The sequence below is a fragment of the Numenius arquata genome, chromosome 2 (assembly GCF_964106895.1).
Source record: "Numenius arquata chromosome 2, bNumArq3.hap1.1, whole genome shotgun sequence".
Lineage (NCBI taxonomy): Eukaryota > Metazoa > Chordata > Aves > Charadriiformes > Scolopacidae > Numenius > Numenius arquata.
The window spans coordinates 7,827,213-7,852,314 of record NC_133577.1 but is presented as its reverse complement, the minus strand read 5'-3'; the positions used below and the strand labels follow the sequence as shown (position 1 = coordinate 7,852,314).

Sequence of the window (25,102 nt, the reverse complement as noted above, 5' to 3'; positions counted from 1 at the left end):
ATGCCTATAGACTACTGCGTGGAAAGTTCCAAAGAGAAAGAAAAGTCTGTGAACTTGCAACATCCCTGGAAAAATGGGAGCAACAAAACTTTAAAAAGCACAGCTTTGGACACACTCCATGTGTCTGCACAGCTTTCAAGTGAACTAGCACTTAAGACCTTGTGTAACAAAATGGACTCTGGGGACACAGCTATAGGGCAAAAAGCTACCTCAAGGTCTGGAGAAACTGCTAAAGTACCAAGTAGATGGAGGCAAGAACATTCAGCTGTTATTAAGATGAGCACTTTTGGCAATCAAGAAGTACAGAGGCAACCACAAATAGATCACGAGCAAATTGGAAACACAGCATCAGCACAACTTTTTAGTTCTGGGAAACTGGTATCATCGAATGAAGCTGCACAGCAAGTCACGGAGAAGCAATATCCACAGCATCGTCCAAGTCCTTACTCATGTCAACATTCACTTTCTTTCCCACAGCATTCATTGCCACAAGGCTTCTTGCACAACATAAAGCCACATCAGAGCTTGGAAGGCCCTCCGTGGCAGTTTCCTAGCCACTTGCAATCAGTTGCCTCAGAGGACTTGTTTCCTTTCCATATGCATAGCCATAGTGCAGGTTTCTCCAGGAAGAAGATTTCAAGTTTGAACCCTGCATACAGCCAATATTCACAGAAGTCTTTAGAACAATCAGAAGATGCTCACAAAAAGGAGCACAAACCCAAAAAGCCTGGCAAGTACATTTGTCCTTACTGTAATCGGGCTTGTGCCAAACCTAGTGTACTTAAAAAGCATATTAGGTCTCATACTGGGGAGCGACCATACCCTTGTGTTCCTTGTGGTTTCTCCTTCAAGACAAAGAGCAACCTTTACAAGCACAGGAAGTCACATGCCCATGCAATTAAAGCAGGATTGGTACCTTTCACAGAGTCAGCGGTCTCTAAGTTGGACCTAGATGCCAGTTACATCGATGTGGAAGCTGAAATACATTCAGATGGCGAGCAGAGCACGGACACTGATGAGGAGACCCCGCTCCTAATGGAAGGGTCTGACAAACTGAGCCCCGTCCCACAGCTCCCCCTGGACATCGCAAGCAGGAGCAGTTTTCACTCCTCCATGGAAGAGTCCTTGGTGGGGCCAATGAAAGTGCCCATTTTGATTATCCCTAAAAGTGGAATTCAGTTACCCAGTGAGAGTTCACCATATATTGGCTCTGATATGTTGCAAACCCCATCCTTAAGTACCAAGTCTGATGACTCTCATACAGTTAAACAGCGACTTGCACTAAGACTGTCAGAGAAAAAAGGGCAAGATTCTGAGCAGTCGTTAAACCTCCTGAGCCCACACAGTAAAGGAAGCACTGACTCTGGTTATTTTTCCCGCTCAGAAAGTGCTGAGCAGCAAATTAGCCCACCAAATACTAACGCAAAGTCTTACGAAGAGATCATCTTTGGGAAGTTCTATAGGATTAATCAAAGGACAGCACTAACAGTAGCCACAGCAAATCAGGAACACAGTTTAATGGGTAGAAAGGGCAAAGCAGAGCCATTACCTCTTTTAAATAACAGATTAGATGTCAAGATGCTTGAGGAGCATATTTCTCAGCTAACTCCAAATACAGAAGAACTCATTGACTCCAGTAATTTGAGCACTATTAAATCTACACAAATTTATCCAGGCAGCAATACAGAATCTAGACAATCCCAGACAACCACTTCATCCATCAAAAGTGAATCCAACCTCTACCAAGTCAGTCAGCAGGGTGACGTGCCCATCCTTCTAGAGCCCCCAGTAGATTCCTCTCCTCTTATTAGAAGTAACTCCATGCCAACCTCTTCTGCAAACAGCCTAAGTATTCCCCCGTCTCTGAGAGGAAGCCATTCATTTGATGAGAAGATGACTGGCTCAGATGATGTATTTTATCCTGGGACAGTGGGAATATCCCACCAAAGGATGTTGAGAAGACAGGCTGCCTTTGAACTGCCCTCTGTGCAGGAGGGGCACTCAGATTCAGACTATCATGGAAGACCAGGGAAAAATATCATTATTGCTTCCAGCAGACAGACAGCAGGTGACAAAGGACCATCCTTAAAAGAGAAGAAAGGAGACAAGACCTTTTATGACTATGATGCCAGTGGAAAGCACTACAGAAAGTGGGAAGAATTTGAGGCTCAGAAGCAGAACTACAGGGACTCACCATCCTTATGTGGGATGAACAAGGGGGGAGAGTACTTTGTGGATCCACTCGGACAATCTCAGGCGGTGCCATCCATGCTTGGAACAACTTTTGAAAACAGAAAGCGCAGGAAAGAGGAGAGCGTTGGAGATGAGGAAGACAGTCCCATGCTTTGCAGCAGTACGACTGGCACCACTGGGGGAATTCAGCCTTTGGACTTTGATCCCAAAACCCAAATTCAGGAAGTGCCAAGGAGTGGATTTGCCCTTCAAGGCCTGGACAACGCTGCCCATTGCCATGCGGAGCGTTTTGAAATCTGCAGGCCTTACTTGCAGTCTGGAAGCCCGGCGGCTTCTCTGGAAGACTCCTCCTTAGCTGCAGAGCAAGAAAAGGCTGCAGAATCGCTGGCTAGAAAGCCTCCTGGAAATGTCATCTCTGTCATTCAGCACACAAATTCGTTGAGCAGGCCAAACTCATTTGAAAGGTCTGAATCTACAGAACATATTGCATGCCAGCAGGAAAAGATCTATTCACCATCTGAAACATGTGAGAGTGAGATTTGTGAGTCCCCAATGAGCCCAGACCGAGCTCCACAAACGGAAAATGCTGACACCAGTAAGCCGTCTCCATCCCAGCAGCCTCAGCCGTATCATATGCAGCCCAGGCTGGTTCGCCAGCACAACATACAGGTACCTGAAATTCGTGTCACGGAGGAGCCAGATAAGCCTGAGAAAGATAAAGAAGTGCAGAGTAAAGAGCAGGAGAGACCCACCGAAGAATTCCAGTGGCCCCAGAGAAGTGAAACCCTTTCTCAACTTCCAGCCGAAAAGCTACCACCGAAAAAGAAGCGTTTGAGACTGGCTGACATGGAGCACTCCTCTGGAGAATCCAGCTTTGAGTCCACAGGTACAAGCCTCTCCCGCAGCCCTAGCCAAGAAAGTAATTTGTCCCACAGTTCAAGTTTTTCAATGTCCTTTGAAAGAGAAGAGAATATGAAGTTCATCACACCTCCCAAACAAGATGAGTTTGGAAAACAGTCTGAGTTTTTAACAGTTCCGGCTGGTGCTTACTCACTTTCCGTCCCTGGGCATCACCATCAGAGGGAAATGAGACGCTGCTCATCTGAACAGATGCCCTGTCCTCATGCTGCTGAAATCCCAGAGATCCGAAGTAAGTCCTTTGATTATGGGAACCTGTCTCATGCCTCTTCAGCTGGGACACCTACCACGGCACTGTCTCCATCCCGAGAAAGGAAGAAATGCTTCTTGGTTCGCCAGGCTTCCTTCAGTGGTTTTCCAGAGATTTCTCAGACTGATCAGAGCTCAGAACAAAGCATAAAGCAGGAGCAGATGGAACATGCACAGGCTGGTCTTCGCTCCTCCCAGCTTGCTTGGCATCACTCCCCTTCCTCTGTACTTCAGCCTATTCAGGTAGATGACTCTGGAAAACAGGCTACTGGCTCTTGTGCTCAGCTTAGTAATAGCTCATCCCACCTTACCCAGCAACAGGCTCTTCTTGCAGACAGCCCGGAAATGTTACGGACTCCCTTGATCCAACAAGCACCTTATATTCCTAACAAACATCCATCGGAGCAGCAGCAGCTATTTGCACATCAGGAAAAAGTCCCATTTCCCCCCATTCATAGCACCTTGTTTCAGTTCCCACATCCAGCTGTCTGCATGGTTCACTTACCACCATCTCAGCAGCCTGTCTTGTGGCAGTCATGCACAGAGCCTCTGCACTTCCAGCATCATTTTGTACAACAGCTGCAGAAATCTTACGTCAAACAGCCTTTCCAAACAGACGTTCCTCCAAGTTATCACCTGGAACATGCGCCAGAGCTTATTGGAAAGAAACCAGCTGATTATGTGCACGCTAAAGAGCAAGCATACCAGCATTACTCAGGAACATCTGGGCAGTATTCAAAAACTACTCTTGCTAAGTACCAGTCAGACCAGAGCATTAAACCAACAGATACCTCCTCTGAGCAGCATCTTCAGACAGATTTTGACTCCCCAAGTGATGGATCTGTACAGTCTTTGCCAGGAACTGTCGTTCCTGTCAGGATTCAAACTCATGTGCCATCTTATGGTAGTGTCATGTACACAAGCATTTCCCAGATCCTCGGACAGAGCAACAGTCCTGCGATTGTAATTTGTAAAGTTGATGAAACTGTTTCTCAAAGAACATTGGCAACTAACGCAACCATGCAAGGAATTGGATTTAACATAGCTCAGATGTTGGGTCAGCATGGAGGGCTGGAAAAATATCCTCTGTGGAAGGTGCCGCAGACGCTACCACTCGGACTGGAGCCACCAATTCCCCTGTGCTTGCCTTCCAGTTCTGATATGGTTTCTACCTTGGGAGGAAGCAAACGAATGCTGTCACCTGCCAGCAGCTTGGAGCTCTTCATGGAGACCAAGCAGCAGAAACGAGTCAAAGAAGAAAAAATGTATGGGCAGATAGTTGAGGAGCTAAGTGCAGTTGAGTTAACTAACTCAGATATAAAGAAAGATTTTCCAAGAATGCAGAAGCCTCAACTAGTAAGGCAGAGCTGTGCTACTGAGCCAAAAGAAAGTCTGCCATCCGTGTCATCCTCTTCACCACTGTCGTCCTCATCATCTCAAGATTTCCCTCCTGTCAGTATGGCAACAGCTGATGCTTTCCCACAGAGCAGGGAGAAACTTTCCAGTTTTGATTCCACGTCACCAGGGCAGAAGTCCAGTGGCCCTTCTGAAGGAAGAGACTCGCCAGAGGAACTGGATGTGGATGAAACAGCCTCAGATATGAGCATGAGTCCACAGAGGTCTTCATTGCCACCAGGAGAAATTCAGCCAGAAGACCAACTGAAACATCAAAAATTGCCGCTTGGGATGTTAGTCCAGATGTCGTCCAACACCAGCGGGAAATTCACAGGCTCAACCATTCTCCTAACAGACGTCACAGATTTTCAGCAGATCCTTCAGTTCCCAAGTCTGCGCACTACTACTACTGTGAGCTGGTGTTTCTTAAACTATACAAAACCCAATTACATTCAGCAACCAACCCTCAAATCTTCTGTTTATGCTTCATGGTGTATAAGTTCATGTAATCCAAACCCATCTGGGCTTAGTACAAAGACCACTTTAGCACTTTTAAGGTCCAAGCAAAAAAACACCACGGAAATCTACACTCTGGCTGCTATGCATAGACCTGGAGCTGGTAAACTGACATCATCAAGTGCATGGAAGCAGTTTGCTCAGGTAAACAAGAGGTTTTAATACAATTAAAGTAGTATATCTTTATTTGAGAAAATATTAGTAAACTATGAAATGTAAGTTAGTAATTTTTAAAAAAACCAAAACATTCCCCTTTGGGAAATCAGACATTGAGATCTTCCCATGACAACTTTGAGTCTCAGTTTACCCTTCTGCAAGCTCTGCTACTTCTGCTGTCTCTGTCTCCATTTTCAAAATCAGATGTAAAAAGTGAGGCTTTTAAAGCCCCCCCGTCCTGTGTGCCACAGCCTGATACATTATCTCCTTTGATTTTGTCCTTTGTTTTTGCCATGTCCTGATGCAAAGAGTATCAGACACAAACATCCATGCACGTTAGTAAGTAAAGATTAAGTTAAAATTGAGTAAGGATCTTCAGATCCATTTAATGTCTTTTACATACTGACTCTTCCTCATGGACTAAGCATTAGATAATGGTGCCAGGGAAAATTCTGTAATGGCAATAAATTACCTTCTAAGGCTTTTCCATCTCTATTTGCCACGATTTTTTTCTGAGAAGAGATATGGTGATGTCTTTTCTGTTGAGACTCTTGTAAAAATTTGTCCATGGTGCCCCCTCTCTTATTCTTTTTCAAATTAAATGGGACAAATTAATTCATCATATAGAGTTGCACCAAAATGAGAGTTTGACTTTGACCTGGAATGTTAAAAGTACTTGAAATGAAGTGTGTGTTTATTGTGTTCTCCAGCAGTAACACCCTTCCTTGACTTTGTTCTACAGATGAAACACGAGCCATTCTTCTTGTTTGGCAGCAAGCTTGAAAAGAAAGTAGTGGGGAATATTATAAAAGAAAGAGTAAAAGGAGACATTCATGGAGATAAAGACATTACATCCAAACAAACTGAGCCGATACGAATTAAAATCTTTGAAGGAGGGTAAGAAAATGCAACTGGAAATTTCAAGCTCAGCCTATCATTTTAAAGAGATTTGAAAATGAATATGAATGAACTAGGTTGTGAACAGTCTCCTGTATTCCTGCTATGTCTCGTAGCTCCCAACCCCTTTCTTTTTTGTGTGTATGTCAGTCTTAAAACAAACTGCAGGGTATACCTGTATGCTTACTCTTGACACTACTTTGCTATTAGGACAATTATATTTTCTGTCTGTGTGAGAGCACTCACTCAAAATTGTTACTTTCATTCCTTAGGTCATAAAGAAATGGATAAACAGTTAACATTTTGATATTTTGGATACGATTTCTTAGTATTTAATGGCTCCCACGAGGATATCTTTCCATTTTTAGACTCTGTGTACCTCCACTCACTTGAACATGTTAGCTAGGCATGCTTACTCTTATTCTTGTAATTTTTTATTATTTACTGGAGTTGGATTTTGGGGATGGAATCTATGGTATCTAAGCCTAATCCATAGATCTGTCATGTGTAGTTGATAAAATAATGTTTAATTTTACCGTGGCCATGTATCACTCAAGTGGTAAGAGAAACAAGTAACAGAGGGGAAAAAGGAGACCTGAAAGCCCGTTAGCATTGGTTTGAGGTTTATAAGGCTTGTTATAAAAAGCAAATGAAATGGACACCTTTGCCCCTGCAGTACACTCTGAAATGGAAGGTATTGTTTTATTTCTTTTCCAGAATTCTGACACGATGCAATTAATTTGCCAGTTGTTAGTTGTGAATAGTCAGGTGGCTGAACAAGCTGTGTTTTTCAGTTTTACCAAACTCAAGTGGTCTCACAGCAACTGCTTCATTGGGGGAACTAAATAGGTCAGGATGGGAGATGTCAGAAATTGGTACATCCATTTCCTTCTCCTGTCAGTTCATACCCTTAAAAATCTCTGTTGTCCTCCATTAACATTACGTGTTTTGACTCCACTTGGATAGTCTCCATGAAATGAACATTGGCATTTCTCTGCAGTCTGCAACACTGAGGGAGTATAGCCTACATTTTGCCTGAAAGACTGGAAATATTATTTTGGAGATTGTCCTTAGTATCCTGGCCCAGACACCTTGATCCTGGCTATTCCCTGTAGTTGTACATTGTCCTAGTACCCAAGCCAGGAGGCTGGCTACACAAGAGTGACCCAAATTCAGGGGTGAGCCTAAGCTTACAAGAAATTTAAAGAGTTGCTGCTTCAACTCACACCCACTTTGAAGTATAAAATTTGCCTGCTTCCCACTATGTATCATTTCTGAATTTGGATCACCCAGCTGAAGACAGTCTGCACTGATGTAAGATATGTGATGAGAGGTCAGAAGAGTAAAAGTGTGTTAAAAAAAACAACTTAAAGGAGGATTCAGATCAGCGTGAACTGCAACAGATCACTCTATAAAATGCCTCTACCATCTAACACCTTGTTTAAGAAACTTTTTATACTACTTACACCATCTTAAGTTTCCCTGTACTCCAATAAGGTCTATGAAACTCTTTGTTTAAAGGCATATAATTCACATTTCACCTAGAAATGTCTCTTAGTAATACTTGGCTATGTTTAGATATTCTTTGAGTAGAGCAAAAAGTAAGAAACCTTAATATGCACATTAATTTCTGGAGGAGGGGGGACAAATAATCTTTGCAGTACTGGGAGTGGGACTTTCTCAACAGGAGCATATAACCTGCAAAGCTACAGGGAATGAGATGATGTAGTGTTAATGGGTCCATTCTTTCCATATAAATCATAGTTTTATTGTCCATTTTAAAGGAGTTATTTGTGGAAGGGTAGATTCATTGTTGTCATAAGCTTGGGTATTTTTAAAATGGATCTAGTATTATTTACAGATTGTAACCGTGTCTTTCATTGTTTTCTGTCCTGACTATGGAATTTGTCCTCTTTGGTTTTTTGTTTATGGCTTCTGAAAGCTAGTTTTTAACATGGGTGGGTTTCCGTCTTTCTCGCTCTTTGTAGAGCTGTTGTGTTGTACTCTGTTCTGCTCTGCTCTCACCAAGCTCGTCTTTGTATCGTCTCAGCACATGCAAGCTCAGGCTTCTTGATTGCTTTTCTTCCGTAAGTGCGAAGGCGGCAATTCAGCATCCATAGCTGAGGAAGATCTGTGGTTGTCGGAGCGTTCGGTTTGCAGGAGAGCCCTTCTGCTGGGTCGGGAAGTGCAGTTGCGCAGTTGCTTTGTGCCGGGGGAGTGGAGGGCTCGTATGGAAGGTGGGCAAAAAGCAAATAGCCTGGGCCAGGGATGAGTGAGAAGCTGAAGGAACAGAATGAACGGAGTTGAGGTGAAGGAACGGAATGAGGTGAAAAGTAGATGTCACAGCACATCACCACCTCGCTGCACCAAGGCCCGTCAAGAACAGTTTGTAAGCATCACAGCAGAGGGGGGTTTTGAAGGAAGAAGCTAACAACCATGTTATTACCTCTGGCAGGTGGCTTGATTTCAATGAAATTATCTGAATCATAAAATCTGCTTTCCATCATCTGTGACTGCAAAACCCTGGTGGGATATGAGGCAGTGTTCCTCAAAGAAAAGCAGCAATTTGAAGTCCAGTACTTGCTGCACTCGAGTTAGTTACTAATGGCATGAAGTGAGAAGAAAGGAGGGATGGGGCAAACATGCCTGCTCATCTGACATCTGGCTTAATGACATTATCAGCTGACAGTAAAAGTTCACCGTTTACTTATGTTTGCTCTTTTACATCTATCAGTAATAGATTCTAATTGAAAATCCTCAGTAAAATAACATTTTCGATAGAAATTGCAGGACTCTGAGGCTTGTTAATGCTTTTTAACTCTAGAGTTCCATTCAAATGAAGCTCAGAGCAGCAGTGACCGTAGTCCTTATATGAAAGTTATGTAGTGGGAAGGGGGAAATTACTGAAAGCTTTGAGAAAGGCGTGAGTTAATAGCAAGATCTAAAATTCCTGGAGGCTAGAAAGACAATCACCATAGACTCAGTCTTCTCGTGTTTCAGTTTTTGGACCAGGCCTTCCTTAAATGTCAAATTTTTCTGTACCATTTCTGTTACAGTCATTGTTATGGTGAAGCATACTTAGAGAGTCAAGGTCAGTTATGGCCAAGAACCATCCATATGAATGATGAAGAGACAAATCTTGTGCCCAGTGGGATCTGACAGGTGACAAAAATGGTTGGAATGAGGTCAGGCAGAGGAACAGTAGACAAAGGGCAACAGAAAGGCACGTTATAACACAGCATTTATCTTACAAGTATCAATCAGGGGTGATGTGGTAGACTCCATCCCAGCAAAATCAGACTGTGAGCAGAGATGAAAAAGGTGATAAAATGGCAGTCTTTCAAACAATACTGGACATTTTTTCTGTCTATGGAAGAAAGCCTGGAGGTAGTTGATGAAATAGCGGATAGAGATGACTGGGAGTCATTGGCATGTGTGTATGAAGGAGAACCTGGGAAGTGGGGCAGACAGAAGAGCAGAATCCCAGAAACGTTATGCAAAAAAACCTGCTAGAGAGGTGGCTAAATATTAAATGACATTAGACTATGCCAGTTTTGCCCATGGGACAATGAAGGAAAAGGGAGAGGGCCAACTTTATTGGAAAGGAGATGAAAAAAACAAAATTTAGGCATCCACGTTTGAAAGAGGAGCTGATGTGTTTAATAGATAATGAGATGGACATGAGAACAGGACAGTGGTTTGTGTGTTTCTAAGATATTAGTTTCAGTATTTGTATTGCCAGTGATATAGCTGAACATATGGAAGAAGTGTTCATCTAAGAAAAGCACACTTGAAACATGTTTCAGCTCTGCAACCCAAAAATTGCCACTTGCTTCTTGTAGAGTTATCATCACATTAACAGAATCTTTCACACAGTCCCTTATTTATTTGAAGCACTGACTGTCAGTACCAACGCTGTTTTGTGGGCTGTGCATCCGCAGGGTGACTGAAAGTTCTTTGTGCCATTTTAGGGAGCGGGCAATGGAGGACAGAGGGCAGAAAAAAATATTACTTCTCAGTTCTTGCAATTTCTGTATTTTACTTTGGGTGAATGAGGATGAAATTCTCCCTCTAGGGAATGCCCAGTACTCTTCAAACCTCAGAACAGCCTGAGCAGATCCCCTGGCCTTTTTTAGATTTCAGTATTAACAATTTATCATGATATTTAAGGTAATGTACAGCTTTACATAGATTTGCGTATCTTATTTATTATCTAAATACGCACAGTGGAATCAGCAAAAATAGCATGGAACGCTTATGCCTGTGCTAAGAAAAATTCCTTTACCAGCTTTCTGCTAAGTATGCAGATTGGAGGTTTCCCATTTTATTTCTAAAGCAGCATGTACCTGAGCGAACTCAACTTGGTGTCCCTTAGGGAGGGATCCATCTTCGGGAACTTCAGGCATCTGTGATGTAAATGAATACATCCTTGCTAGTCATCTGCATTCCCTTTATGCTTAATGGGGAGAAACAAGCATTTCCAGGATGTGATTTATCTGATCCCGAGGGATAAATACACTAAAATAGTTAAATGAACCATGCCGTGAAACGATGCTCTTTTCAGTGGTGGTAGATGCCTGCGTTGTACAAGACTACAGTTAGCTGAAGTAAATCCAACCTACAGACTTGTATTTGGAGTTGTGCTGTGTCTATAGGGTAAGGCGTTTATACTGTTCTCATACTGCAACCCTTCGTTCTCATATTGTTAAAACACATCAGGACCAGAGCATTCCCTCAAATGCAAATACTTGGCGAGTTCCAGATGGAAAATTCAGTACTTCCTATGGACTTCTGTGGCTTTGTTGTGCTGAGATGCATACAGGATCAGATGCATAGAGGTGATGTCTGTGCATGCATGTGACCTAGAGTCTGTATGGTTTAAACGCTTGCTCTCTTCCAACAGGTATAAATCAAATGAGGATTATGTCTATGTCAGAGGTCGTGGCCGAGGAAAGTACATTTGTGAAGAATGTGGAATTCGCTGCAAAAAGCCAAGCATGCTCAAAAAACATATCCGCACTCATACTGATGTCCGGCCTTATGTATGCAAGTTGTGCAATTTTGCCTTCAAAACTAAAGGTACTTGACCCTTTTTGCTGAACTCTTGCCACTTCCCAAACAAATCTTGAGCTATTTTGCTGTCTGGGGTCCAAGCACCCTTTGCAATCAAGGAGAGAATTTTGATGAGAATAAAATTATTGCGTTCATGTATAGAGGACTTCATGAGAGGGGTTTTTATCTTCTGTTTAATTGATCTAGGGATTTTGTGAGACTCTGAGACTCTTTGGATAGCTTCATTAAGAGCTATAGGCTCTTGGCTGGTCCATCTGTCTGCAGAGAAAATGTAGTAGCATAAGAATCACCCTTACAAATAATACTTTCTGCCAAAATTGTTACATGGTGCAAATTTTAATTGCAGCAACACTTAAATGCTACCAGGAGAGTACACTTGTTATGACATAATGTAGAAGCAGAGCATCAGCTGCTGAGGAAAACATGCCTTCACAGGCTTTACAGTGGGTCAGTTTCAAGTTTATAAATAATGTATGTCTCCCAGATGGGCCACTCCATCCACTGTGGCATTAATTATGAATAGAGATCTGATAGCTTGTGTTCACATGTATTTATCAGCACAGAAAAAAGCTTCCATTTGTCACCCTGAGGCCACAGATAATGATATTCTTTGGAATTCGGATTTGCATTGCAACTATCTCCTTAAAAGAAAAAACAAATCCTTTTCTTTGGTAGCATTTCTTTGTAGCACAGCCCAAATGAGCCTTACATTCTCAGTTTCTTAGCTCCCCTTTGGCAGACAAGGGAAATGGATTCTGGTCCCAGTGCGCTGAACTTACTTGAAGGGGGAGAGAGGAAGCTGAAGGCAATTTCTCCCAAGATCCCAGTGCAGCTTCATGGCTGTTTTGAGGATTGAGAATTGTAATAGTTTCCATGACTCCAGCACTTCTTCCTCTGCCAAAGATGGGAATAGCTGATGGATGGTAGTAGACCCATCAACCTAATTTAAGATGAGAACTTTCATGGGGGTGTAGAGACAAAGACAAGGAGCTGCTCGTTTGTAGTCCCAGTAGACAATCTGGTGAGCTGTTCTTGGATCATTGTTTACATTTGACATTGCTGGAGGAATGGGTCTTGAGGAGGGACTTGAAGGAGGATTGTGGTTTTGCAGCTGTGTTCAGAGAGGACATTCCAGGCAGAAGAGATGGCATGGAAAGAGATGTGAAATTGCTTGCTAAGGCTGGCATTTCTGGCAGAGAAGAAGGAACAGGGAGGAGGTGGTATGCTATTGCACAAGAAGGGCATGAGTCGGAAGAGTCTAAGTTAGCCTTCGAAGTATAAGAAGTGTTCAACTGGTGCATTACTGCTTATGAGCAGTTGTCAGCCTCATATCTGTTGTTGCTGTTTTGCTGAGTACAGTAGGGGACAGACCTTCAGAGGTACTTAGGTTTTCAGTGTACACCCCTAGCATTTAGCCATCCAGAGGCATCAGTGACCAGGTTAGGCTTGTCATGCAGTGCACAGGCACAATAAGAAAATTCCCTTTCTGAGAAGGGAATTATTTGAACTAGGTGGCCCCGAAAGTCAGAGGAGGAGCCTGGCTTGTGAGCTTCTAAGCACAGCTCCGCTATCCAACAGAGTGGTACAGTGTTCCTGCCTCCAGGTTGCATATACCACAGGCACCATCTGGAGATGCTGGTTGGACTCCCAAAAGCAGCGTAGGTACATTCACAGAGTGCTTTCCTTGAACTAAGAAGCACTGTGTCTTGGTAGTGGGTTGGGTTTGCTTGTGCCATGCTTTCCCTGTTGGGTGTTGCAAATGTGATTGAAGTGGTTAATGGATTAGAGTGATATTCTCATTTCTCCAGCTTGTGCTTTGTGCTCAAGATTCTTTGCCGTAAAATGTCTCTTGGGGCCAGCCTCAACCCAGTTTTCTTATCTGTGAAAAAAACAGACCAAGACAGGCACTCCAGAAAGTCAATAGTCTAGTGTTAGCTTGCTCCCTTGAGGGAATGGGAGATCTGATTTCAAATCCCTGCTGTGTCTGGTTCAGATCCGTACTCCAAAGCAGGGAGCTGAACTTGGATTTCCCACATCCCAGGTGAACGCTGCCAGTACATCTCCTTCCAGTTCAGAGATTGCAGCTAGATGGTAAACTTGCCTAGAGAAGTCTGCCATAAATGTCTTTTTTTGTGGGGTACTTTTGCTTCAGAATACTTGAAACACAATGAGCATTTGGAACCTACATGAGAAGTTCATGGGAGAGCCTTTAGCTTGAAAGTACCACTGGGAAAAGAGGAGTGTGAGCCCTGAACGGCTGGTGTGCACTGGACTTACTTTGATGTCCGAGCAGTCTGTACATGTCATGAACATCGAGCCCAGGGATAGATAACATCCAAAAGTGAGTTTTTTAGCTCACTGGGGTGCCTAAATGTCATGTGGAAAATTGGAGAGATGCCTATATACCTCTCAGGCCCTGAGTTTAATTTTTTTTGAAAAATTTTTTTTTTTTATTTGGAAGATATGAAAACCCACTCTCATTAAAACAGGCTCTGAGGGCAATGGGCTGGATGAGTCAGCCCTGTCTGTTGTGGTTTTTTTAAAACTAAAACCCCCATCTGCAGGATAATGGATTTAAGATACACCAAAACCTGACTTGCAGAGTGATCTTTGCTGTTGTCCGTTAATTAGATTAATCTCTGATCCATAGGAAATCTGACAAAACATATGAAGTCTAAAGCACACATGAAAAAATGCCTGGAGCTCGGAGTATCAATGACATCCGTAGATGATGCTGAAACTGAAGAAGCAGGTATGCCAGAATGATTTAATTTAGTTGGAATGGCCTCTGGAGTATGCAAATGACTCATTGCACTTTAGCACAGTGGCTGGCATGGGAAAATATATTAAGATATTTGGGGCATTTTTTAATTAAGAGGCATCTTTTTAATAAACAGGAAGTATAAAAAATAAATCCCTGCTTCAGCAGGGGAGTTGGACTAGATGATCTTTATGGTCCCTTCCAACTCTAAAAATTCAGTGAAATTCAGTGAAATTCAGTGAAATCCGATCCATTTGTCTGAGTTACATTTTTTATTAAGATACATGAGGAGGAGCTAGAAATAAAAGGGTGACCTGATGTCCTCTGTCTCATACAAAGTTCCCGATCTTTTCAATTTAGATGTGAGAGATGGCAACATTTAGCGAAACTGCAAGCTGGGGTGGGGTGAATTTGCTCTTACACTTCCTTTCAAGGATAGAACTTTAAGATATTACTATGAAAAATTGCGGTTTGAGGCTATGAAGAATGGCTTTATGCAGCCACCCCCCAGCTGAAGAGCATCCAGCGACGGGCAATGGGTGTGCTGGGTGGGGAACGAACGTGGCGGAAGGCGTAAGAGGTGGGATTTTGGCTCACTATTTTGACTTGCTGTGGCTGTTTCAGAAAACATGGAGGACATGCAGCAGGAGGCAGAGAAGAGCAGCAACATGGCAGGCCTGTCAGCAGAGCACCAGTTTTCTGACGCGGAGGAGTCGGACGGCGAGGATGGTGACGATAACGACGACGACGATGACGATGAGGATGATTTTGATGATACTCAGGGAGACTCGACACCAAAAACCAGATCAAGAAGCACCAGCCCGCAGCCCCCTCGGTTCTCCTCCCTGTCGGTGAACTCGGCTGGGGCATCGCAGGGGGCTTCCCCCGAGGGCTCCCTTTCCGTGGGACACTCCTCCCTCATCAGTTACTTGGTCACCTTACCTAGCATTCAGGTTACTCAGCTTATAACACCAAGCGACTCCTGTGAAGACTCACAGATGACAGAATATCAGAGGTTTTTCCAGAGTAAGAGTACCGATTCAGAGCCCGATAAAGACCGGTTGGACATACCTAGTTGCATGGATGAGGATTACGCGCTTTCGTTAGACCCCAGTTCGTCTCCAAGGGACCTCTCACCTTCCAGTCGACAGTCGTCACCCAGCTACGATTCTTCACCCTATAGAGATAACTCACCAAAGAGGTATTTAATGCCAAAAGGGGATTTGTCACCCAGAAGGCATCTGTCACCCCGAAGAGATATTTCACCCATGAGGCACCTTTCCCCACGGAAGGAGGCTGTGCTGAGGAGAGAGTTATCGCCAAGACGGGACGTGTCACCAAGACGTCACCTATCACCCAGGAGACCAATGTCACCAGGGAAGGACGCGTCTGTTCGAAGAGATTTGTCTCCCAGGCGAGAGAGGAGATATATGGCCTCCGTTAGAGCGGCGTCTCCCCGGAGGGGCTTATACCATAATCCAGCGTTGTCCATGGGTCAATATTTACAGTCTGAATCTATTCCAGTGGGGCATTCAGTAAGTATGAAAGAATATTTTCACTCCTGTTGTCAAAAAATAGTGTTCTTACCTAGTCTGTGCATAGGATTTTAAAAAACTTTACAGATTTGTAGAAGAAGGCGGCGTAAGCTTTGAGCCTTGGTGGGAAGTCCTGGAACGAGTACAAGACATTTGGAATAGACAGGGACCAAGATGGGATGTTGATTCAGTTAGATGCAGGAGAGTCACCCTAAGGGTCAAATCTTCACTTGGTACAAACCCGAGTAGCTCCATTAACTTCAATGAAATTAGACTGCCTTACATTAACTGCCCCCGTCTTTATTATATTTATTTTATATATATATTATATTATTTTAAAATGTCCCAGGAAGCTTACGTGGTGTGGGGGGCTTGTTTCTGCACTGTAAAACCTTTTACATTCCAGACTGTCAGATGGGATCGAGCCCAGATTAGGGCTTAAGGCCCTTATACTGCAGTACGATGCCCATCACTGAAGTATGGTTTAATGGAATAAAAACGCTAAAATAAATGGAACCTCTCAGAAAAGCAGGGTGCCCATCGAAATCAGGACCTGTGGCTGGAGTTTAAAGGATGTTATCGTGTGACAGGAGCAGGCAGCTGTCTCCCCCGCGGAAAGCGCCATCGCGACTGGCTGTTTCAGCAGGGATGCAACCATTTGGGGGAAATGGAAATATGCAAAACGTGCACAGCTGCTGGCTGTGCTGTTCCCTTTCAGTAAATGAGCTCTCAGAAACTGCCGACTTGGCACTTTTGACAGGCTCTAGCATTCACAAAGCACTCCCTTCACAAATAAATTTGCTCTTTAGAGTTAAGGAACTTTTTTATTTTATTTATTACTTTTATTAATTTATTTTGTGTGCTTCCCTTGCCATGTTTGATGTTGCTGCTGCCCTCTCACTGCCTGCCTTGTCAGCCCATATGTATGGGTTCAACTGGGAGTCAACAGGCTCCCACTGCCTCAGGGCTCCCGCATCCCTGCCCTCCTCCCGGCAGGCCTCTCCTCCCCACTTCCTCATCGCCATTCTTCTCGGCTCTTTGTGTAGTCTTTGGGATGCTTCTCTGTAGAGGGGAAGAATTGAACCCTGAGCTCATAAAATCAGCATTTCCAGAGCTCTGGGGTGACTTTCTCTGTGGAGCCAGGCTGATGTGCTACCTGCGCCTGGGAATGGAGTGAGGGATGCAGCTGGGCAAAGGCGGCTGAAGCAGGGATGCACTGAACACAGCCGAGATGCCGCCAGCCTGGCAGATCCAAAAGTGGCTTCCCAGCTTTTCAGGGGGATAAGGGAAAGCTGCAATGTGAGTGGCCATGCATGCAGGAGGGAGCAACGCAGGTAATTCTCCCACGTCTTAGACATGGCCCCATGCCCTGGTGAGTTGTTGGGGGGAGCAGCGGAGAGGGGTGGCTGACTAAGTTGGCCTTTGAGGAAGGGCATGGTGAAACTCTGCTGCACTCTGATAGGGGCCATTGCTGTGTAGCTGAGAGAGGATCCAAATCTGGCCAACAGTTCTACTGACAAAGTAAGGAAGCACAAGGAGAGCAACCAGTTTAACAGTCGTGGTATCTTAGTATCAAATGGAAGGCATTATATGAGACCCTAACAGCTGACATTGTGCAAGGACCCCCAGTCCCTAATGTCCCGCATGAGACACTTCCACTGGCATCCTGTAGTAGAGATTTTGGATGCGTGATGATGCTGGCAAAAGGGTATGTAACAGTCACCCTTGGCCATCTGACAGTTCTTGCTGTAATGCTTGCCTTGTGTGTTATGCACACCTTCGAGCAAGGCGTTTAGCACATTATGAGGGCTCTTTTAGCACCCTTAGCTCCTTCTTCTGGAAAGTCCACCGTGCCAGATGGGCTTTTAGCACTTACCTTATTTTTGAGGTAGGATCAGGCATGTGGCAGTGAAAAACCCAGGCAAATTTAAATGAGGAAATGACAAGTGAGGATGATTGCACATCTCAAAAAATGACTGCAAGGAAGGAAAGATGGATTCCCCACCTCTTGATGCCTTTCAGGAAGACATACTTTAGCCAAACAGTAGCTGGGTTTAGGTGAAACACAAGTTATTTTACTCAGTGTGTGGGAAGACAAATAACACCTGAACTTGCTATAAATGAAAGCTGTCAGAGAAGAAAAAGGAATAAAGGCTGTTTTTCACTTTCAGAGAAGTGAAATCCAGCAAATCAGAACATGATTAGCAACTGCATCAGTGATGCAGATGCCAGTTTACAATCCTGCTTCCTCTTTCCGAGCTGCATTGCGTTCCCAGTCCTTGCAGGAATAAGTGTGGTTTTGTGCTTCTGCTGCCTGCATTTCCCAGAAGAGGCCAGTTTTCTTTCTCCTCCACTGAAATTGGTGTATTGGCTCTAGTCTCTTTGGCCAGTGCTGGTCTAGTTCCCCTTCCTGTTGTGCTTCCCCTTGAATGTTCATGCACTTTGGTGGTCCTGTGCAAAGAGCTTGTAAAGTGCTCTGGCATTGGAAGCACCACACAGAAAGCAATTGAAACTATTTCTTTAGGAAGTGGAAAAGAGCATGGGGAAAGTAACTGTTTTTGTAGATTGCACAAAAATACAGAAAAACATACCTTTTTTTTCTTTGGAAGTTAATAACAGGATGCACCTTTGCCAAAGGATACTCTCTCCAAAGTAGCCTAAGGTTTTGGTTGATGCTGGTGCACATTTGGCTTTGGCAAGTTAAATGACCATCTTTAAAGGCAGATGCACATTGCTCTCTAAATGCATTTGGGATCTTCTCTCCAGTGAATACCAGAGGTCTCTGTCCTTTCTGAGGAGGCTGGTGCCGTTATTGAAGGGCTCTGATTCTTCTCCCCAGTTGTTTTATACCAGTCCTGAGAGAAGAGGAGAGGTGGGAAGGCTGCTTTTGTGCCCCCTCAGTGCATCTCTGTTAGCGTTTTAGTTTGGATCAGGCATATGTCTCTGTTGTCACATTTATTGTGCTTTGACTCAAATTGCAGAGCGGTCTTGGAGTATGTGACCTGGATTGTTTTCAGATGAAATTAAGCCAGAAAATGTGCACTGGGAGTGCAGCAGGTGCACTTAAACTGTGAGTGGGCATCCGAGTGAGCAAGAAGAGACCACATAGTCCAAAGCAACCTTCCCCTACAACCCCACAACCTCACTTACATTGTGAACGTGGGATCCAGGACCAACATTTTCACTCTGTTCCTGGCTGTCCCCACTTCTACTGCACCCTGCTACCTCCTAGGGTGGCCCAAAGCTTTTCCCTCTTCTTCCAGTCCCAGGGCTAGTGAGACCGTGAATATGTCTTGCTGTGTGCAGTACAAACTTGACCCTAACAACTGTTTTAGCTTGTAGGAGGTAGTGGATTTTGCTTGTGTTGCTGTTTTGTTGCACCTCTCATTCATTTTGAAGTCTAAGCCTGTCTTGATATATCCAGAAGGGCCGAAGGGAGTTAGGCACCTCTATACTCACTTGAAAGTCGATAGGACTTAAGTTCCTTTGATCGTCCCAGATGTATGATATTAAAACCCTTCCCAAGTGCTCAGTACTTTATCATCCTGAGTGAAATGCATTCCTGTACAGAAAGCCAGCATAAAACTTCCGAAGTCCAGGTAAACTGTAAATCGGTCTACTGGTGTATGTGGGCTGCTGTGGTGCATTCTCAGCGGGACTCCAAGTCGAAACTGAAGTCCACACGGATTTATTTTATTACTTTATTAAGCATCATGTCTTTTAGAAAGCACATCAGTAATAAGCTCTGTTATTGAATTTCACGATAGAGCTCAACATTTTCTGTTTTTTAACTTTAAAAAGCCTCAAGTACATTATGATACAGTAATCAAAGAGCTTGTTTCCCACCCGCCATCTTTTTGCAATCTGCGGTCTGAGGCTGGCAGGATGTCTGTGAAGGGTGCTTGGCTTTGAAATGCGATCTTCCTTTTAATCCCCCCCAGCCCATTTTGGGTGATGTTCCAGACCCAGGGTAAACCCTATCTCATCCCTGAGACATTCTGGGGGACCTGTGAAGCTGAATATGGCTTTGCTCAGGGGTGCGGTGTGGCAGTCTAGCTTTATGACCAGGTCATAGAGTTTTGTGAGAAACTCCTTCAGAATATTATTGCTTGGGAAATATCACCTGGAGCTGGAGAGAAATATGCTAAACTGCAACAAATGAGAATTAATAGGAAATTAACTGGATTCCCAGCACCTGAAAAGGAGAGGAGCTCATCTCACTGCACTGGCAGGAACCCATTCTGACTGCACTGCAAAGATATACTGTGACTTTTCTGCACAGTGCTCAGTGATGCGATACAATACTTGCCCTGTCAACAGAGTAAAGTATTTGGGTTTTCGTGATGTTTGTTAAAAGAACACAGCTCCTCTAATATTCAGTCTTTCCCCGTGAGTATGCATACGTGTGTCTGCCTGTAGGTATGAAACTGCTAGATATTGGTAAAGGGAATAAAAGCAGGGAAAGAGGTATGAGCAGTTTTTAATGCCTGGAACCACTTATGTTGGCTGTTTCCAAACTTATCTGCCAGAGCTAGAGGAAGATAATCCGATATGCGCTCACCCAGGCTTGGAAGGCATCCAGTGGACATGCAAACACTGTCACTGTCTATGTAAAAATGATGCACATGAGACATATATTGGATGATAGTACTGATCTGGAAGCGTGTAGCAGTTTCTATCATGTTAGCCACCTCTATCCGACAAGGACAGACTGCTGCTCTATTCCCTTTGGAAAGGGAATATACCCCTGTGGCAGGGTACAACATGAAACCCATGTCTTTTCAATTAGAGATTTGTGTGTGACTAGGTTTGTTCTTCGATGAGTTTTACTCGTTTGTTTTTTTTTGGTTGCTTTTGCTCTATTTCCCTTAGCCCAAGTTCACATCAGATGCAACAGTGATAAATGTCATGGCTTAGGAAACAGCCAAGAGGACAGTATGACTGAGAAACGGGTTGACAGACCAAAGATGGAAAAAAAAAGGGGGCAAGCAGCTGTGCAGAGGTGAGGTTAGCGATAGGAAGGACTGACAGGATAGGTGAACTGTGTCTTGTGGCTTGGCAACTGCAATTTATTCTGTAATTTTTTCCCCATTCAGTGGTATAACGTGCTGTCACTGTGCTTTCGTATGACAGTTTCTCTTTTATGAGACTCGTGTCTCACTTTCTGAATAGGAAAATTCCCAACATAGATAAGTCGCTGAATAATAACATCTCTTAAGTTTGAGTCTGATTATTATGGGTCACCCTTCCTGTCTTGATGTTGATTTATATCGAACAGGACAAAGCATCTGAGCACAGTGAGATTGAGCCCCCTGGGTAGCACAGAAACTGAATCTTTAATTGCCCCCTAAACCGGTTCTCTGGGATGGGATCAAGAGGTTGCTTAATGCCTTGAGAGCTAGGATTTCCCAGCAGTGAAGTGCTGCCGCTTTAATGCATTGGCATTTCGCAGCGCAGTCCTCGGGCTGCCACACCAAGGCTGTGGTAGCACTACAGCTCTGGGGCAATTGATAGGTGTTTGGTCAATTTGCAGAGCCGAGATGAGCGTTTTCGTTCATTTAATTTCCTGTGGGAGTCCCCGAGAGTTGTGTGGCCAGATCCCACACACAATTATGAAAACGTCATCCTGTGCTTCTGTCGTCGTTATTCCTCTGGTCAGCAATAAATGATACTTAATCATCAGATGGAAAACAAATTTTGAAAGTTAAGAATGAAAAAAAGAGAAACCCAAAAGCCCAGGGCATATTTAATACTGAGTGGAGATGGAGCTATTCATTCTTCCAAGGCAGGAACTAATGGGAAGGCACTGAAAATGTCAATATTGTGAGATTGGTTTTTATTAGCCGTTACAAAATCCCTCATTCTTCTCAATCCCATTATGAGTGGGTGAGTCTCCCTATGACAGAATCATCACTTTCACTCACAGCTAATGCCTGTGCTTTTGTTATTATTTATTGTTTACACTTCAGATAGGCCAAAGTGGTGCTCCATTGTCTTAGTGACTATAAAAACTTGGGTCTTCATTGCACAGAGGCACTTGAACTTCCATGGAAATACCCATCCCCTTTCATCAAGGGTTGGGTAAAGCTCATGGTGGAGGGTAGGAGGAGCAAGTGCCTTCTCTGGGGCTCCAGAGCAGGAGCTTTCAGGAAAGTCTTGATACCCAGCGTGGACTGCCAATACCAGCACAGTTGGCACAATTTGCCAGAAGAGAGGGCAAGATGGATCTCCTGGCCAAATTTCTCCTGGGGAATGAAACTCTACCCCAAATTCTCTCCGCAGTTTCAGTTGAATATAATACTCTTCACTTCCTGACCTAAATTGCTGCATTGTGTTGCTGAACACTCTCAGCTGGCTGCTGCCTTTCACCTCAGAGGCATGAGCCCTGTAGGGCTGAGCTAAGCAAAACCTCCAATGTTGTTTGGATAAGCAATTAGTGGAGTTTTCCAAATGCTTTGGGATCCATCTGCATGAAAGGTGCTGCGCGGAACGGGAGGTTGTGTTAGACAGGAAAGCAGATAGGTGGCTTGGCAGACGGTCAAGAATTTTGCTAGTAGCAGCGCTGACATTTCTTTTGTGTTTTTTTCTGGTTACAGAGAAGGGGGTTGTCTCAGGGGCCTTACTTCAACGTATATGGAGAAAAAGGAGGTATGGAGCACCGTGGGTCTAGCCCGTTCCCCGAAGGTCCGAGCGACTACGTCTTCAGTCATCTTCCACTACACTCCCAGCAGCAGATCCGAGCGCCCATCCCCATGATGCCTATCGGGGGTATCCAGATGGTCCATTCAGTACCGGTGGCCCTTTCAGGTTTACATCCTCCGTCCACTCTGGCCCTGCAGAGGGAGGGCTCTGAGGAGAAGCAAAGAGGGACTGCGGAAATCCTTACGAAAGAATCGTATAGTATTTCTAAGCACCACGAGAAACGTACCTCTCCGCACAGCTTGCACCCCGCCGCTCCCCCCAGCGCCCCCTCCTCTCCGCTGCTGCTGCTGGCGCAGAGCACGTCGGAGGAGAGCGTCGTAGCTACCGAGAGGGAGCAGGAGGAGAACATACAGACTTGTACAAAAGCCATAGCCTCTCTGCGAATCGCCACAGAAGAAGCCGTTCTGCATGGGGCGGAGCAGCTGCAGAGGCCATCTGAGCCTCACCAGAAACCCTTAGAAAGTGCACATTTTAGCATTAAACACTTTAGTGGATCTGAGCCGGGCCAGACCTGTGCCTCAGCCACCCATCCTGACTTGCACGGTGGTGAACAGGACAGTTTTGGTACATCACAGACTGCGTTAGCCCATCCCACCTTTTACAGCAAGAGCTTTGTGGACGTCCGGCAGTTGGGCTTCCACAGCAGGAGCGAGCCCCCATCAAGCACACAGGAAAGAAAAGATCCGTCATCCGAGAAGAGCAAGCCACATTGATCTGAGATGCATGGAGACTTTCACCCATACATTTACCCCACCTTTTTTTTTTTTTTTTTTTTTTTTTCTAGAGATAGAAGTATTCAACTTTACAGCATGCCTGTTCTAAGTTACAGTAGTTTGCTATTATATATACTTTTGTTATATCAAAAGAATTAGATAAAATAACAAGTCATCTTGAGCCTGACCAAAACTAAATTTGAAATTCTTATTGGGTCTGGTACTTTTAAATTGTACAGATGTTTGTGCCTTTTCTTTACTTTGCTTATATTCTTATAAGCATTTTTTTAGCAGTAATTTGTACATATTTTAGAATTTGTGTATCTGCTTTGTAATAAATGTAATTTCTTTCCTTTTTTGGACACTTGGATCTAAATGATGTAAAGCAAAACAGCATCAATATATGTGAGGTTGCACTAAAACATATTTTTATATGATTAAAACTGAACAGCTTTTATGTACAGCTCTGATTCTGTAATACTAATATTTATTTACTTTGTTTCATAAATTGTAAATTTTTTTCTTAATGTTGTGGATTGCTTTTCTATGTGAAGCATGGGATTTACTGTTGCGTAATTAGAACAAAATGTATATTGTAAAACAAGATATTTAAACTAGAGTATCTTATCTTATTCTGCACTTATGCATTAGTTAAAAAGAAAAGATAAAGGATGTATCAGTCAGTTCTTAACTCTTGTAATTTTTTTTTTGTCTCTTGTTTGCCGGATTGACTATAACTTAAGTGCTGATTGTGATTTTAAACTGATAGTACCGTAAAGCATTAAAGTAAAACAATGTGCTATTGTGAGTTTTTTCAAAGCTTTATAAAACAGTTATAAATATATTAAAAGTATTTGGTCTTATGTGAACATGTTGATCTATAAACTCCTTTAAAAAGATGGGAAAACATTCCACCCCATGTAAATATGCGCAGGTGCATCACTGGTGCCGTCTGTGTCACTCAGTGGGACAGGCCAGGTTTGCTGTGCCGCTGGGCACGGAGCCAGGGCACCGCTGGCCACCAGCAGGCAGAGTCCGGCCACCAGCAGCAGGGTGGCCAGGCCCCTACGGCCGCACGGGGCTGGGCGAGGAGCCGGCCCGCTGGCTCGCCCCACCGAGCCCCGGCAGTCCCCTGCTGGTGAGGGTTGACCATGGGGCATAGGTGTCATGCAGGGGTGCCCTGGAGTGTCAGAGAGGTGTTTGGAGCAGGTTAAAAAAGGTGTTTCCTCGCACTTGAACACCACGACTGGTCACTCCCTGCTGCGGTACCCTGGTCAGCTTCAGGGGAGGATGATGGAGGAACTTCAGGGTCAGCTTCAGGGGAGGACCGTGGCCATGTGGGGAGGCAGAGAGCACCACCACCTCAGCCTCTTCAAGGAGCAGGATTCATGGGTGAGAAAGTCACAGTCCTCCAGAGCAGGGTCTCCATCTGGATGAGGCTTGCTCCAGAGGAAAGTCAGGAGGAGCCCGGGCTTGTGTTTGAACACGTGTGGTGGGTTGCCACTGCCACCAGCAGCATGCGTGTGTGCACGCATGTGCTCACACACACACACAGACGAAAGAAACCAACGACCTGGATTATATTTTGTGCTATTTAGTGGATTATAAATCTGTGAAACCAAGTTTGTATATTGACTTACAATACATTTAAGGAGTGTTCTTTAAAAAGAAATAAATATACAGTTACATGCACGAGGTGTCTACTTTTCATGTGTTCTTTGAATTTTCCAAGTTTACTGGCGTTCCAGTATATTGTCAGAAACTTTTATTCCCAAGCGCTGCTTTCCCGCACAAGGAGTGCCCTTAAGAATGTGAGTGGCAGTGAAAAATGGGGATTTTATTTTGACCCCCTCAGATATTATCAAACCAAACCAGTTTATTCCTCCAGTATCACCATGTGGGGGCAGAACCACAGCTGGTATGTTGTCGTTGCCGTTTCAACACGATGGCGTGTGACTCGGGTAATACCATAATGGACGGTGACCGCTTCTAAC

At 44.2% G+C, this 25,102-nt stretch overlaps 1 protein-coding gene across 1 annotated transcript; it reads left to right on the top strand.

Moving 5' to 3' along the window:
* HIVEP2 (HIVEP zinc finger 2) lies at nt 1-24,793 on the top strand. Its single transcript, XM_074168076.1, has 6 exons — nt 1-5,415; nt 6,170-6,324; nt 11,228-11,403; nt 14,048-14,149; nt 14,783-15,693; nt 22,290-24,793. Exons 1-6 carry the CDS (start codon nt 1-3, stop codon nt 23,106-23,108), a joined length of 7,578 nt encoding a protein of 2,525 aa, XP_074024177.1. The 3' UTR covers nt 23,109-24,793.
* The last annotated feature ends 309 nt before the right edge of the window (nt 24,794-25,102 follow it).